The 17,165-nt window shown below is 42.1% G+C and overlaps 1 protein-coding gene across 1 annotated transcript in view; it reads left to right on the forward strand.

The window, feature by feature from the left end:
- sin3b (SIN3 transcription regulator family member B) overlaps window positions 1-14,279 on the forward strand; it is a 30,932-nt gene extending 16,653 nt beyond the window's left edge. Inside the window, exons 12-20 of the mRNA XM_036579624.1 lie at window positions 1,240-1,423; window positions 2,116-2,431; window positions 4,254-4,622; window positions 5,607-5,776; window positions 7,599-7,772; window positions 8,680-8,772; window positions 10,084-10,178; window positions 12,126-12,324; window positions 13,006-14,279. Of these exons, the coding sequence (XP_036435517.1) occupies window positions 1,240-1,423; window positions 2,116-2,431; window positions 4,254-4,622; window positions 5,607-5,776; window positions 7,599-7,772; window positions 8,680-8,772; window positions 10,084-10,178; window positions 12,126-12,324; window positions 13,006-13,239 (1,834 nt within the window). The 3' untranslated portion in view covers window positions 13,240-14,279. The remainder of the gene's footprint in view (window positions 1-1,239; window positions 1,424-2,115; window positions 2,432-4,253; window positions 4,623-5,606; window positions 5,777-7,598; window positions 7,773-8,679; window positions 8,773-10,083; window positions 10,179-12,125; window positions 12,325-13,005) is intronic.
- Window positions 14,280-17,165: the final 2,886 nt, after the last annotated feature.

A 17,165-nucleotide genomic window follows, 5' to 3' on the forward strand; every position in this document is an offset into this window, starting at 1 on the left:
TCATGTTTCTCCTCCCTCTCCCACCATCCCCACCCATCTTGGAGAGAGAAAAGGCTTAGAGACCCTCCCTCCGACCTTCCACAGTTTCAGTCATAAAGATGACACAGTAAAGAAGGAGAACGAATTCGTGCGGCTTTTACGTCAATCCGACTCGACATTCGTCATAATTTAGTGCTGCTGAGACTCATAAACATTTGGGCTGATATTTCTGTACAAAATATTAGAAGAGACTCATCCAAACTGTTCCGTGTTTGAATAGATTTCGAAAGAAATGTCCGAACGCGGCCGCAGGAGAACGAGGCTGCAGCGTCAAACAACAGTTAAAAGTCTGAAAGCAGAGTTTAAAGAATCCGAGGACGCGAACCAAAGAAGTGACCGCGCCCTTTTTACGGCTCCAACACGTTCTGGGTGATGAGCCCAGCTGTCAGTCAGTGAAGCTTCATGATGGCTCCTGTGATGCTGGTGAAGATGAAGCTGATCCTCCGGGAGCGACTGGCGTTCGTTGGCGGTCGTGATTGTTTACCTCTGGATGAGCCGTGAAGCAGCGTGACGCTCTGTTCTTTAGCTCTGTGGGTCAGTTTAGGAGCTGATCTGTTCAGACTGATCACATTTAAAAATAATCTGAACAGCCAAACAAAAAATCTGATTTGGTGAGAAAATCAGATTTGGGCCACTTTTACCTGCTGTGTGAACGCAGCCTTAGATTCCATGTCGCAGACTGGACATGGCGGAGTCACGTGACTACATGCTCGGTAGTAAGTAGACGGGGACAGTTCATGAACACAAAGTCGGGAAAGGATTAACAGAATAAAAAAAAAAACGAAATAACCGTCAGGGGCAAGATTACGTCGGTTCGAGGTTGTGAATGTGGGTTTTGATTATTATTATTATTATTATTTATTTATTTTTATTTTTTTACGATTAATTGCCCAGCCCTAGTTGAAGTCTTTGCTGCTAAGACCAGATTGAGGAACAGAGCAGCATTATAATTTTAGCAGAAAGTCTTCACACACGAATCATCCTTATTAAAAGATGTTTGATTTACATCATTGTAGTTACTGTTTTATCACCCAGGTCTATGTTCACTACTCACTCGTTCACGGACTCTGTTCATTCGCTCTGCCCTTCTTAAATGTGTCTGTTTGTCGGCCCCTGTGTGGGTGCTGGCGGTCGGCTTTGTGCTGATGGGTGATTGGTGGTTTTGGCGATGCTGATGTATTGGGGCTTTGTCTGTTTCAGGTTGAAAGCGAAGGAGGAGGAGTGGAGGGAAGCCCAGCAGGGCTTTAATAAGATCTGGCGGGAGCAGTATGAGAAAGCTTACCTCAAATCCCTGGACCACCAAGGGGTCAACTTCAAACAGAACGACATGAAAGCCCTGAGGTCCAAGAGTCTCCTCAACGAGATAGAGAGCATTTATGATGAGGTAACAGCACAGACACTGTAAAAGGCAGATAAGATGTCCGTAACATATATCATATATCACGCAACCATTTACTTAAAGTTGATTGGTTGTTAACGTCAATTTTGGAAAAGTTATGACGTCTCCTTATACAAAAATGCTCTGTAATGTTTATATAAACCACACAGTCATTCTGACCGATTGTAATTAACTATAGTGAGATTCTTTTGTTTAAACAGCGCTCTATACCGCTGTGTAATGTACCAATGGACTGTTACTCAGTTAATTAATTCTTTAATTAATACACTACAGGAAGTGTAGGGGGCGATATGGCTTCTGATGGCTGGGTGAGAGGTAGATGAACTTAAGAAGGAAATCGCCCCCTACACTTCCTGTAGTGTATTACAGTCTGTCAGAATGACTGTGTGGATCATATGAACATTATAGAGCTTTATAAATGAAACAGTAGAAGCCATATCGCCCCCTGCACTTCCTGTAGTGTATTACAGTCTGTCAGAGTGACTGTGTGGATCATATGAACACTATAGAGGCTTTTTAAATGAAACAGTAGAATCCATATCGCCCCCTACACTTCCTGTAGTGTATTACAGTCTGTCAGAATGACTGTGTGGATCATATGAACATTATAGAGTTTTTGAGTCTTTTTTGTGTGTGTGTGTGTGTGTGTGTGTGTGTGTGTGTGTGTGTGTGTCCAGCGTCAGGAACAGAGCACTGAGGAGGGCGGTGTGGGTCAGCAGGGTCGTGAAGGGGGCAGAGCCGTCAGTGAGCCACACCTGGTCTTCACTTACGAGGATAAGCAGATCCTGGAGGACGCCGCCTCGCTCATCATCTACCACGTCAAACGGCAGCCCACCATACACAAGGACGACAAAGACCACATCAAACGCATCATCCAGCACTTTGTCCCTGACCTGTTCTTCTCCCGCCGCGGTGAGCTGAGCGAGACGGAGGACTGGACGGACGAGGAGGTGGAGGGAGAGGAGGGGGGAGGAGCCACAGGAGGAGGAGGAGGTAAGGCTGTGTGAAAGAATATTATTTTTTAGATACAATTTCCAAAGTTCAGTTCTATAGAAATCTGAATTGTCTATCCAGAAGTAGCATTGTATTGAAAACAAATATGAATATCACGATGTCCTCTCCTGCTGTTCATTTACCAAAAATAGTCCTTCATCTTTACATGACTATTTTCCAGTCTTGCTTTATCCCGTAAGGATATTATAGAGGCTGTTCATTTCTTACTAATATATGTAAATGATCTTTGTTCTGTATCTGGCTGTCCTGTATTTGTGCCTCAAACAAAAAGCAGTTTGGGCTTCAACACTCCTTACAACTTCAGCATTAGTGGGCAGGATTTTCAGAACGAGCTGTTTTGATAGCTTGGTTTTTATTTGTGTATTGGGTAGTGAAGGGTTTGTTTTAAAACGTCGACCCTTTAGAAATTGGATAATTTTCCATTTCTGTTGTTTGATAGAAACGTTTGTCTCATGCTTGTTTTGTGTGAAATTATGTGCTACTCAGTGATGGATGGTTGTGATATTGGAAGGGAGAGCTAAAAAAAAAAAATCAACTCAGATGCTCTACCCTCACATTTAAGAGCCCCTTCCAGCTAAAGCAGTGAATCAACGAACTGAGCTGTCTAGTTCACTATAGATGACACGTTAGTTGATGTGCACGATTACCTGACTGCTGTTCCAAGCTAACAGAACAAACACTGCAGTTTTTATCAACTACATGAGCAGAACCAGATTTTAGTTTAAATCGTTACTGAAGGACTCAGTAAAACAGATACAAAGTAAAAATAAAAAAAAAATCTTAGCTGAATATCGACAGTTAGAAACTGTAAGCTTGACTCTTTTACCCTGTTCTTCAGTGGTCAGGACCCCCATGGACCCTCACAGAGCAGGTACTATTTGGGTGGTGGGTCATTCTCAGCACTGCAGTAACACTGACGTGGTGGTGGTGTGTTAGTTGTGCTGTGCTGGTCTGAGTGGATCAGACACAGCAGTGCTGCTGGAGTTTTTAAACACTGTGTCCACTCACTGTCCACTCTATTAGACACTCCTACCTTGTCGGTCCACCTTGTAGATGTAAAGTCAGAGACGATAGCTCATCTGCTGCTGCACAGTTTGTGTTGGTCATCCTCTAGTCCTTCATCAGTGGTCACAGGACGCTGCCCACAGGACGCTGTTGGCTGGATATTTTTGGCTGGTGGACTATTCTCAGTCCAGCAGCGACACTGAGGTGTTTAAAAACTTTAGCAGCACTGCTGTGTCTGATCCACTCACACCAGCGCAACACACACTAACACACCACCACCACGTCAGTGTTACTGCAGTGCTGAGAATGATCCACCACCCAAATAGTACCTGCTCTGTGAGGGTCCATGGGGGTCCTGACCACTGAAGAACAGGGTAAAAGGGGGCTAACAAAGTATCAGAGAAACAGATGGACTACAGTCTGTAACTGTAGAACTACAAAGTGCACCTATATAGTAAGTGGAGCTGATAAAATGGACAATAGGTGGTCGTAATGTTACGCCTGATCACTTTATATATTAAATAATGGTGCTCTTGACACAGATTGGCTGAATGAATCCGCAGCTTGGGTGAGCTGTAAATTAACCCATTATTAGTTGGTTCGTATTTTTCTTACGACTTTATTGGTATTGGAGTCCAAAACACTGTGAATGGCAAATAACCTAATTGTGATACTTGTTTTTTATTAAAATATGGAGAGGGCGTAGCCCACTAGCCCGTTTGCATCAGCCGCCACTGGTGCTACTTGTCTTTGCGAATCTTGGTAAAAATATATTTGTTGTTGATTTATTGATCAGGCCTGGGAGGAGGTATTTCAGCAGGAGCAGCAGGAGGCCAGCAGCAGCTGAACGGCGAGGCCAGAAGGAGGCGCTGTAACTCTACAGATGCGTCCGTGGGTCCGAATGCACAGGAGGAGCAGTCGGAGGAGCAGGAGCAGCAGAAGGAGCTGGACGGAGTATATAATCTGTTTTTCGTTAACAATAACTGGTACTTCTTCCTGCGGCTGCACCAGACTCTGTGCTCGCGGCTGCTGAGAGTTTACCGGCAGGCAGAGCGGCAGCTGCTGGAGCATCGAGCAGAACAGAGCGCAGAGCGCCTCCTGGTGGCGGAGGGACGCAGGGACAAGGCCACGGATCTGGCCATGGAGCTACGGCTTAAACAGCCCAGTAAGAATGTACACAAACACACACACAATGAACTCCTGTGCTGCGTTTATATTATGAAATAATAGATACCATTTTGCCATCTATTCTTTCTGTATCACAGAGAGAACATTTTTAAATGAAACAGTAGAAGCCATATCGCCCCCTACACTTCCTGTAGTGTATTACAGTCTGTCAGAATGACTGTGTGGATCATATGAACGTTATAGAGGCTTTTTAAATGAAATAGTAGAAGCCATATCGCCCCCTACACTTCCTGTAGTGTATTACAGTCTGTCAGAACATTATAGAGCGTTTTTGGTCCTTGTATTTATTGATTTTAAACGTGTCGGCATGTATTTGTAATTGACATTGGGCCGCACAGTTCTTCTTTAAATGGGAATCTTGTTTATTTTTTGTGCTTTAAATTGAGATCATGATATCTCTGTTTCTTTAAAAGCTCAAATTAATGTGAACAGGAGAAATAAAAATAGGCTAAATTATGGTGATATGCGGCAAGTCTCCCTGTGAAGCGTGAAATAATCATTTAAGTCAGAGGTGTCAGGTCGGTCAGGTGAGTTTTTCACACCACGTCTTATGTCCTTATTGATTAAGTGTTAAGGTCTGGCTTGATGTTTAAGTTCAAACGCAAAATCAACATTTCACTGATGAAGATGTGATGACCATAGTAGACAATTCAGTCACGTCCTCGGAAGAAGGACAACCCACGCTTCAAAATGTCCTTCCACAAGTTGCATGCAATTACACATTTCCACCAGAGAGGTCCCCAAATCCTGGAAACTTACATAGTGCAGCTTTACATGAATAAAATATAAACAAAATAATTGCTGAGATCCTTTTTGTAAAACACCCCAAAGAAAAACTGGGGATTCGCTGATACCACCGTTTTTCTCTTCTGATATCGATTCACTTAGCCGAGTTATTGTAGTACCCCATCTTAAATATGGATGTTTTGGTAAAATTTGCTGGCTCTGTTTCTGTGTTCAGGTGAGGTGGAGCTGGAGGAGTACTATCCTGCGTTCTTGGACATGGTGCGCAGTCTGCTGGACGGTAATCTGGAGTCCACGCAGTACGAGGACACGCTGCGGGAAATGTTCACCATCCACGCTTACATCGGCTTCACCATAGACAAACTCATCCAGAACATCGTCAGACAGGTGACGGAGGCATTTACTAATGTTTATTACTATTTATTTAATTATAATTTTTAAACTATTACTATAACTACTAAATTATAACTATTACTATTACCATTTTATAAAGTTGTACAAATATATTTTTTCTTCAGTGTGTTAAACTCAGCAAAAAAATAGAAATTGTCCTCTAAAATGTGTAAAGAATTTTAGATTTAAGATTGTACAACTGTAGAAATTTTCATTTTTTGTAAATGTTCATTTAATTTTGTAATATACTGTATATATTTTTCAATATGATACTCAGTAAAAAATACATTGTCCACTAGGGATGCACCGAATATTCGGCAACTGAAATTATTATTATTATTTTTATTATTGTTGTTGTTGTTGTTTTACAATAATAGTAGTAGTAGTAGTAGTAGTAATAACAATTATAATAAATTATAATAATAATAGTAAAAATAATAATAATAATACATACATACATCATCTAAACCGCTTATCCTTCTGGGTCGCGGTGGGGTGCTGGAGCCTATCCCAGCTGTCATTGGGCGGAAGGCAGGATACACCCTGGACAGGTCGCCAGTCCATCGCAGGGCAGACAGACAGACATACACATTCACACTCACTCACACCTAGGGGCAATTCAGCATGTCCAATCAGCCTGACTGCATGTCTTTGGACTGTGGGAGGAAACCGGAGTACCCGGAGGAAACCCACGCAGACACGGGGAGAACAGGCAAACTCCACACAGAAATGACCCTGGTCACCCGGCCGGGAATCGAACCCAGGCCATTCTCGCTGTGAGGCAACAGCGCTACCCACTGCGCCACCGTGCCGCCCATAAATAAATAAAAAATAATTATTATTATTATGATTATGATGATGATTATTATTATTATTATTATTATTATTATTTTGACATTTTTGGCTGAATAATTTATACTGAACAATGACGTTTTTAATGACGCTATTTTTCTAGTTCCCGGCCGTAGACAGGAAACAGAGTGGAACTTTTGCTGCTTAGCTTCAGGGCTAGAACCAACTGTTCTAGGCTAATAACCCACTTTAACACATTATTCATCCACAGTGAGTCACACCGGAGCTGAGGTTTCCAGCTTTTATTCAGTTTCAAGCATTCGAGCCAAACATAACCATCTGCTCTCGCGCTCTTTCTCTCGCGCTCTCTTTCAGTGTGCATTGCCACATCCTCATTAAAGAAACACTAACCCCAATTTTACAACAACGTAATAAAATTGCAACCAGCATGTAGTGAGCAGCTCTTTGTAAATGCACCAAACATGTCGGCTGTGTGGAAGTGTTTTAAAGTGTCAGAGACCCAAGAACGGCCATTAACAGACATTGTTCTGCTGAATTGTCAAGAGGGTGCAGCTTAACTTATTTAAGTAATATAATAATAATATAATAATTTGCTAATTTATTTAAATCATTGTGCTTTGTTATTGTGTCTGCTGGGGTGTTAAAAATGTTCAGTGTTCAATAAATATTTTTAAATTGCAGTTTAGTAATTGTTTTTTTGTTCAAGACAAAAATACATTTAGCCTATTTCATTTATGCAATGGTGAATGAAGTGGCAAAATTAATGAAACACTGAAATGATCCTGCACATATCTGCATATTCACGAGTTCGTCGCTTTCAATTCCTTATTTTGTGAAACCGAGATTCCGGTTCTAATTTGGCCAGAGGTGTAAAGAACTTCTGCTATGACTGTGTATATTTAATATCGTCAAATTTAAGAGTGAATTAACAGAACTCTTTTATTTTTATTTTTATTTTTGCGTCCTGTATGTGTGTGTGTGGGCACGTGTGTATGTGGTGCAGCTGCAGCACCTGGTGAGTGATGAGGTGTGTCTGCAGGTGGCTGAGCTGTACACAGCCGAGCGAAAGCGCGGAGCGGCGGGCGGTAATCTCTCCTCGCAGTGCGTCAGAGCGGCCTGGGAGACCAGCTACCAGTGGAAGTCCGAGAGGGTGATGGCCGAGGAGAACTGCTTTAAGGTAACCATGGAAACGGGGAGATGTGGGTGGTACGGCCACAATTTATATCACGGTTTAATTGCAATATCTGACTGTTTCGGTATGTATCCCGTTACAGATTTATTTAAATGAATCCCTTTTAGATGTAAATCCGTTTAAGTAAGCATATTTTTGTAGATTAGCAATGGCTCATTATTCTGGGATGTCACTCTTTATTCTGGGATGTACCTTTTAAAGAAGGACCATATTTAACAACCAGAGTAAATCTGAAAAACTGGGTGATTCCAAAAAGATGAATCCGATTTCAAAGCGCCATATTTTTACAACCGTGAGGCGCTGAGGAACCAATCACAATCCACTTGAAAGACGGGGTCATAGAGTTTCTGACTGTCAGTGGAAGATGGCTCCTTCAGTCTGAGAGGAGATGGAGACCCCTGAGCAGAAAGGGTTCTGCGTTCTCCTCTTCAATAAGAGTGAATCCGTCATAACTGTGCAGCGTGATTTTCGTGGGCAGTGAAGCTCCAACAGCTCAGAGCGTTCGTCGTTGGTTCCACAACACTGGATGATCTCCGAAATCGCACTGAAAGAGCCGCGAGTGCAGCGACACCCGACATGCTCAATCCAGTATGGGATGAGTTTGACTATGGTGTTGATGTTGTCTGTACAGCTGGAGGAGGTTCAGACTGAGACCTATGTCAGTATTCCTGGGCCAAATAGTGCAGAGTCACGTCTGAATTTCTTAGGTTAGTGCTGTCCTGTGGTCACTGTTACTCTGAACTTCAACCCTAAATTCAGAACCATCACATTGCGAGAAAAGTGACCAAATCTAATGTGTCCGGTCAGACTGCTTACATAATGATGCAGGTGGACATGCTCTGACTAGGACAGGGCAGACTAACTGCTAACTGTGTCTGTGGGGTCATTTCAGGTCATGTTCATCCAGAACAAAGGCCAGGTCACCATGACCATCGAGCTGCTGGACACGGAGGAGGCCCAGGCTGATGACCCGCTGGACGTGCAGGTAATGTGTGTGCGCATGTGCAACAGTATCGGAGACGAAGAGAAGAAGTTTGAAGTTGGATGAAAGCAGATTAATTTTTTTTTTTTTTTTAAAACTAATCTTTCATTTGTAATGACAGGCACATACAGGATAATACACTAAGGCCCAGTCCCATTTCTTATCTTTACCCCTACCCCTTGTTTTCGAGTGTTGCCCCTTGGAACTGAGTTACAGGGTAGTGGCTGAAATCTTCCCTCTGAAATGGGACCCTCAAATAAAAAGAGCATCACTTCATTAACAGCTACCAGTGCTGCTCTGTAGGCGACCCTGCCAGTCTGCAGTGACAGCAGAGGAGGGTAAAGTTCAGCTCCTCACTCTTTAATTACATTTAGGGCATCATATGCCTTCAAAGAGGGGGGCAATTATTTATTATCACCCACCCCCAATTCTTCAGTGATATGAAGCTGAAGTCAGATATTCACCAGCTTCTCATTCGAATTTTCTCATTCCACCTTAAATGGAGCAGCAGTTCTGACGCCTGAGGCGCCAGAATGAAACTGCTGGACTATTTAAGGTGGAACGGGAAATTTAGCTAGATAGCTACCGAGAAATCAGCATAGTACCAGAATTAAAAACATAATACATTAAACTAAGATAATACAGTGGTTATCATAATTTTTTATGAAGAAAATTCTCACATTTGTGGGTTTTCTTTGGTCTCTTGTTCAGCCATCTTGCCGTTTTTTTTTGTTTTTTTTTTTTCTTCATATCTCTCTGTTTGGAGTCTCTGAAAAACCTCTCTTTGGAGCTCTAACACTTCCCCCTACCCCTCTGTCTCAACAAGAATCAGGACACCCTACCCCTAGACGAGAACACGCAAAACGGAGGGCTAAGGGCTGAGTGGTGGGGGCAAAGGGTGAAATGGGATCGGGCCAATAAATACTCTACTTCTTTACAAATGGAGTGTTTTATATTACATTTCACTGACACAAATTCAGTGCACAACGTAGTTTAACATACTGGTGGATCTGTTTTTTTGTGCCAGGCCACGTTTAAATCGTGTACTTTTATTATGATTAAATCTGTGAAATGGTAATATGTCTATCTGTCGGTCTTATCACTCAAATTGTCCAAACTAATTTTTATTAACATTAAATATTTGAATTTCTGTGTGTAATACTACTGATTCCACCAAGGTGTTTATTTTGACAGAATGTGATTATATCTTTGGTGGATATGAGGAGATGGTCCGTAGCCCTTTGGTTGTTTGTATATTAGATGTTTCAAAATTAGTCTGTGTGTTTTAATATTGTGTGTTTTGTATGATTCTAGTGCCTCTCTACTTACATGGAGCAGTTTGTTGGGGCAGAATCATCCACATGTTCACAGGCAGAAGGATATTACTTCAAACCTGTGTTCCTGCCCAGGTAAAGCCTAACAAACATCATGCTGTTTCATTTAAAAAGCCTCTATAATGTTCATATGATCCACACAGTCATTCTGACAGACTGTAATACACTACAGGAAGTGTAGGGGGCGATATGGCTTCTACTATTTAATTTAAAAAGCCTCTGTAATGTTCATATGATCCACACAGTCACTCTGACAGACTGTAATACACTACAGGAAGTGTAGGGGGCGATATGGCTTCTACTGTTTCATTTAAAAGCCTCTATAATGTTCATATGATCCACACAGTCACTCTGACAGACTGTAATACACTACAGGAAGTGTAGGGGGCGATATGGCTTCTACTGTTTCATTTAAAAAGCCTCTATAATGTTCATATGATCCACACAGTCATTCTGACAGACTGTAATACACTACAGGAAGTGTAGGGGGCGATACGGCTTCTATTGCAGTGTTGTGTCTCTGATTAAATTTCTAAGTGGTTTATATCTGTAATGTGTGCTTCTTCTTGGTCCTCCAGTATGTGACGTGTGCAGTGGTGGTGTTTTGCTACCATGCCTGGTATAAACGTTAATACCGGTGCATCCTCTTGCGAGATGTATAAGCGAGAGCTGGGCATTACGGTGATATTTATCATTATCGTGATAAGTTACATCACAGTATGTCTCAGTAAGCTTTTCTGAGCTTAGTCCGGATATCATCAGTACTTAAACACTTTCCAACTGTGTGTTTAATTACAAAACTAATTGCAAATGTGGATTTAGTGAAGTACTTTCATGACTTGTTAAATATAAATAATTGAAAAGTGCTTGAAGCATCATGATATTACTTTTTTACCGTATCTCCCAGCTCTGTGATGAACCCCAAAAACGATACAAATAGACCAGACTGGATTGGCTAAAGCCGGGGTTACACTACACGACTTTGACCCCGATTTTAGCCCCGATTCTCAGTCAGGCTGAGTCTGAGCTGGTCAGCTCTAGTCTGCAGATGTTTGGGTCAGTCAGAGTCGACAGTTGGAGAGAGAGTCGAGTCGTGTGTGAGGAGCGCAGACTCAGATATACTGCCTTCCGATCGTGTTTCAGACCAGTCGGAGTTTTTAAACATGTTTGATCTTTTGACCCCGACACGGTAAACTGATCAACGACTCAATCTGAACGACTCCTCCAGCAGCCGATGAAAACTGAGAGCGCGAAAGAAGAAAATACAGCAAGTAAACAAAGAAAAATGGTGAAAAGTCTCTCATGTGTGGAGCGAAGCTTTTTAATGAGCCGAGTTTAAGACACAATGGAGTTTATGTACATTTAATACTCTAAAAATACCAAACTGATCACATTATTTAATCCATGATCCTCACTTAAACGTGTTTACCTGCTGCTTCTTTACTGCAGTCGGCAGAGAGTTTGCGTGAGTTTGCGTGAGTTTGCGTGAGTTTGCGTGAGTTTGCGTGAGTTTAGTGAGCTCCGTTCAGTTCAGCAACAGCTTAAAAGTTGAGTAGTGTGTGATCCCTAATCGTTTAGTGTGGATCCCCAATATTTCAGTTGCCCAAATAAAATCTGCAAAAACTTGTCTGATAGTGTGAGATGCCCAGTTTTTTATAATCTGTTAAGACTTATAAAAGTTATGTAGTGAACCCAAAGCACAAGTTTCCAAAATTAAAGAACAAGAATATTATGATTGATAAATACTGTAGTGAAAAACTCTAAAGAGTATTGTAGTAAATAACACTAAGATGCAGGTATGTCAGCCTTTTTCACTGAAAACGCTGCATGTGGACTTTTGGTGTTTAGTTTAAAAGGCTAAGAAGGAGTCTTGTGTCTAGCATAGATTTTGAAGGGCTTTTAAAATGTACTAATGTCTGCAATTTGTCTTGTTTCATGCATTTATTTATGCTTTGTTTGTCAGGGTTATTGTTATTGCTGGGCGATGTTGTGATTAAAATTGTCCGCTTGTGTTCTGTGTAGGAACCTGAGGCATTTCCGGCGCTGGCAGCTGAAGCAGGTGGAGGCTCTGCGGTGTCGGAGGGAGTGGAGGGGGCAGCTGGGGGTGGAAAACGCCGGAAGCCTCGATTGCCGCTTTAAACTCAACACACACAAGATGGTGTTCGTCATGAACTCGGAGGATTACATGTACCGCCGGGGGGCGCTACTGAAGGCCAGAAAGGTACTGCACACCCACATCACCAAGCTAATTTGCACTGCTGGCCTTAGTGGAGTTGCATTAGTTTTAACTGCTTCCCAGTGATCAGCAACAAGGGCAGTTGAGTGATTTTAATCCAGTCTGAATCTGCAGTGTGTGTAGTTTTACAGTCTGACAGTAATAATTGTGGAGCGATTTTAATCCGGTATGAATCTGCAGTGTGTAGTTTTACAGTCTGACAGTAATAATTGTGGAGCGATTTTAATCCAGTATGAATCTGCAGTGTGTGTAGTTTTACAGTCTGACAGTAATAATTGTGGAGTGATTTTAATCCGGTATGAATCTGCAGTGTGTGTAGTTTTACAGTCTGACGGTAATAATTGTGGAGTGATTTTAATCCGGTATGAATCTGCAGTGTGTGTAGTTTTACAGTCTGACGGTAATAATTGTGGAGTGATTTTAATCCGGTATGAATCTGCAGTGTGTCTAGTTTTACAGTCTGGCAGTAATAATTGTGGAGCGATTTTAATCCGGTATGAATCTGCAGTGTGTAGTTTTACAGTCTGACGGTAATAATTGTGGAGCGATTTTAATCCGGTATGAATCTATAATCTGGATTTGTCTGTGTTCTGTTGTTAGGCATATTGTTAAAGAGTAATGGATCGTCTTTGTATCCTAATCTTTTTTTTTTCCTGGATTGTTCAGTCTCAGCAGCGTGTGGCGCGACTGCAGCACGAGCGTTTTGCGCAGTGGCACGGCTCGTGGCAGAGCGAGAACGTTTCGGCCTCGTCCGCCCGTGCGGTGCAGGCGTGGCTGCTGGGAGATAACCACGACGACCTGCTGCCCTGCAAGACCACCTGCACGCCCACACAGATCAAAGGTCAACCTGTCAACAGGTACCAGGTGCACTACAGCAGCAAAGCCCCGGCCTCGCCGTAACTGAGCATAACAGACACTCTGCTGCTCTATCTCTCTCCTCTCTCTATCTCCTCTCTCTCTCTCTCTCTCTCTCTCTTGTTCTCTCTCCCTCTCTCTGTCTCTATGTCTCTCTCTCTTGCTCTGAAACTGGCTGGACACTGAACGGTGTGATGAGGACACACACGGACGCTGAAAGACGGAACAAAGACTGCTTGGGGACGTGACCATGCAATCAAGCGAAATGTGAATGAATATCGAACTTTTTTTTTAAAGAACAGAAAAGAAAACAAAAGAAAAGTCCATTGTAGTTTTTAGCAAATGAAGCCAGACGGCCTTTTGTTTGTTTGTGTGTTTGTATGGAAGCGCTGAGAGAAACGGTTTGTCTTCATCAACGATGCGGATTTTCCTCAAGAGCATATATAACGCGTTTGCGCAGTCGCTGTCATATGAAAACTCCTAACTCCTTTTTTTATTTTACTTTTATTTTTACGTTACTGCTCCATTCGAAATCGCCAGCTGCCCTTTGTACTCTGTGAACGATGGATCATGATGGATGATGGACCAGCACAAATGGTCCAAAGTGACCTACAATAAAATGTCAACGTTTAAAGTTAATGTCTTTTTTTTTTTTTCCATCTCAGAGATACGCAGTTTTCCTACGACAGCGATCAGCATTCCGTATCTGCACTTCTCTGGTTCTGAATGATTACTGAATGAAAGAATCATGTCTTTGGTGTTCGCTGGCAGCCTTTTTTTGTCTTCACTTTGGTTTATTCTTTTATATATATATATTTTTTTCCCTCCTCCTGGAACTGTACGAAGGATTGCCAGTGGCGGCTGCGCACAGACTCACCAATCTGAGTCGTCTGTTTGTTTTTGTTCCACATCTGAAATCATGTATCATATCGACTTCGCCAAATCTTTTGCTTTTTGTTTTGGTGTAATTTTTACATATTAAAAACAGAAAATGATGAAATATCAGTGTTTTGAAAAGAATGTATAACATTTATCCTGTATCAGTTATCTTGAAATAAACAACCTAGTTGTGCAGTTCTTAAACACTCTGAATGGAGCGACATGGTTCTTGTCCAGGTGAACTTCCTCGGTAGCAGAATAGTGCAGAGCACTATTTTTATTGTAATTATTGTTAATTTTATTATTATTATTATTATTATTATTAGGGCAGAAGAAGGTGCAGCCTTAAGGCCTAGTACTAACGTTTGCTAACTATATCTTGTGAGCATTTCAGTGCTGAAGTGAGTTATTTTGCATCACAGATGGCACAAATAATTGATGCGTGTGGAACTTTTGCTCCAGTAACCATTCAAGGTGCCGGTATCTTAATACTGAAATCATTATCCCGGTACGCGTTTAATCAGAGTCTTAACTCATTTCATCACAGGACGACAGAAAATATACCGACCAAAAATGTACAGTTTTGCATGTACAACCCCATTTCCAAAAAAGTTGGGATGCTGTGCAAAATGTAAATAAAAACCAAATGCAATGATGTGCAAATCATTTAAACCCTATATTTCATTTTTTGAAAAATATTTGCCCATTTTGAATTTGATGCCAACAACATGTTCCAAAAAAGTTGTGACGGGGCAACTAAAGGCTGGTAAAGTTGTGTAATGCTTAAAAAAAAAAAAAACACCTGGTGGTTGATTGGCAACAGGTCAGTAACATGATTGGGTATTAAAGAGCATCTCAGAGAGGCGGAGTCTTTCAGAAGTAAAGATGAGGAGGGGTTCACCACTCTGTGAAAGACTGCACCATCAAATAGTGCAGGAATTCAAGAAAAACGTTTCTCAACATAAAATAGCAAAGAACTTCTGCTTTTCATCATCTACGGTTCATAATATCATTAAAAGACTCAGAGAATCTGGAGAAATCTCTGTATGTGAGGGTCAAGGCCAAAAACCAGTATTTGCTGGCTGTGATCTTTGGGTCCTCAGACAGCACTGCATTAAAAACAGACATGATTCTGTAGTGGAAATCACTGCATGGGCTCAGAAACACTTCTGAAAACCACTGTCTGTGAAAACAGTTCATCACTGCATCCACAAATGCAAGTTAAAACTCTAAAACGCAAAGAAGAAACCAAAAATAAACAGGATCCAGAAATGCTGCCACCTTCTCTGGGCCTGAGCTCATTTAGAATGGACTGAGGTGAAGTGGAAAAGTGTCCTGTGGTCTGACGAATCAACATTTGAAATTCTTTTTAGAAATCATGGACACTGTGTCCTCCGGGCTAAAGACCATCAGGCTTATCAGTGCACAGTTCAAAAGCCAGTGTTCATGATGGTCTAGGGGGCATTAGTGCACATGGCATGGGTGACGTACTCATCTGTGAAGGCATCATTAATGCTGAACGATATATACATGTTTTGGCGACATATGCTGCCATCCAGACGACGTCTTTTTCAGGGAAGGCCTTGATTATTTCAGCAAGACAATGTTAAACCACATTCTGCATGTATTACAGCAGCATTGCTCCATATTAAAAGCGTCCCCGTGCTAAACTAACGTGCCTGCAGTCCAGACCTGTCAGCACTGAAAACATTTGGCACATTATGAAATGAAAAATATGACAAATGAGCCCCTGAACTGATGAGCAGCTGAAATCCTATATCAAACACACACACACACTTTCTAAGCCGCTTATCCTTCTGGGTCGTGGGGGGGGCTGGAGCCTATCCCTGCAGTCATTGGGTGGAAGGCAGGATACACCCTGGACAGGTCGCCAGTCCATCGCAGTGCAGACAGACAGACATACACATTCACACACTCACATCTAGGATTGGCAATTTGTCCAGCACACTTTGGAGGTTTCTCTGCTCAAACACGTCCACTTAACCTGGCAGTTAACAGGTAAGTGTAGTCAGGTGTGTTGGAGCAGGTAAATCACCAAACTGTGCTGGACACCAGCCCTCCAGGACCAGAGTTGTGCACCCCTGCAATCGATGAACCCTCTTTGGTGCTTTATAGAATCATATACGACGCATTTGCCATCAATCTGAAGAACCGTTTCATTCTTTGAGTGTTCAAATGTTTTGAGTGTTCATTGTTTTATATAGAACCAATGTCTTTACTAAAGAACCCTTAAAGAACCATCTTTTTGGAATGTGTAGTTTTGATCATTGACAGTGATTTCCACAAAAGACTGTGGACGATGTAGAAATCATGACCCCTGGTTCCGATCACCACCACTGTGAACAGTTCTGACTCGGTAAGTTTATCTAGAGCGGAGCGTTTCACACCAAACCACTCTGAACCACTCTGACCACTCTGAACCACTCTGTTTACATCTCAACCACCTAATTATGCAGAAATTTTGAAATATGGGTGAATTTCCCCTTTAATGGGCCAGTTTATGAGGAGCTTGGCCTCTTCACTACAAAAACAGCAGAGGGCGCCCACGAGCGAGTACTCAATGAATGGGGGTGAATGGAGCTCAACAGCTAAAAACGAAAAGGTAAAATAGTTTCTAATCACTGAACCAGAACTTTAATTTTACTGCATTACAGCTACTGAGAGCTGATTGGTTAACGTTACTGCTACTGAGCGCTGATTGGTTAACGTTACTGCTACTGAGCGCTGATTGGTTAACGTTACTGCTACTGAGCGCTGATTGGTTAGCATTACTGCTACTGAGCGCTGATTGGTTGGCATTACTGCTACTGAGTGCTGATTGGTTAACGTTACTGCTACTGAGCGCTGATTGGTTAGCATTACTGCTACTGAGGGCTAAATGGTTAGCATTACTGCTACTGAGTGCTGATTGGTTAGCGTTACTGCTACTGAGGGCTAAATGGTTAGCATTACTGCTACTGAGTGCTGATTGGTTAGCGTTACTGCTACTGAGGGCTAAATGGTTAGCATTACTGCTACTGAGTGCTGATTGGTTAGCATTACCGCTACTGAGTGCTGATTGGTTAGCGTTA

Source organism: Colossoma macropomum, unplaced genomic scaffold, assembly GCF_904425465.1.
Source record: "Colossoma macropomum unplaced genomic scaffold, Colossoma_macropomum, whole genome shotgun sequence".
Lineage (NCBI taxonomy): Eukaryota > Metazoa > Chordata > Actinopteri > Characiformes > Serrasalmidae > Colossoma > Colossoma macropomum.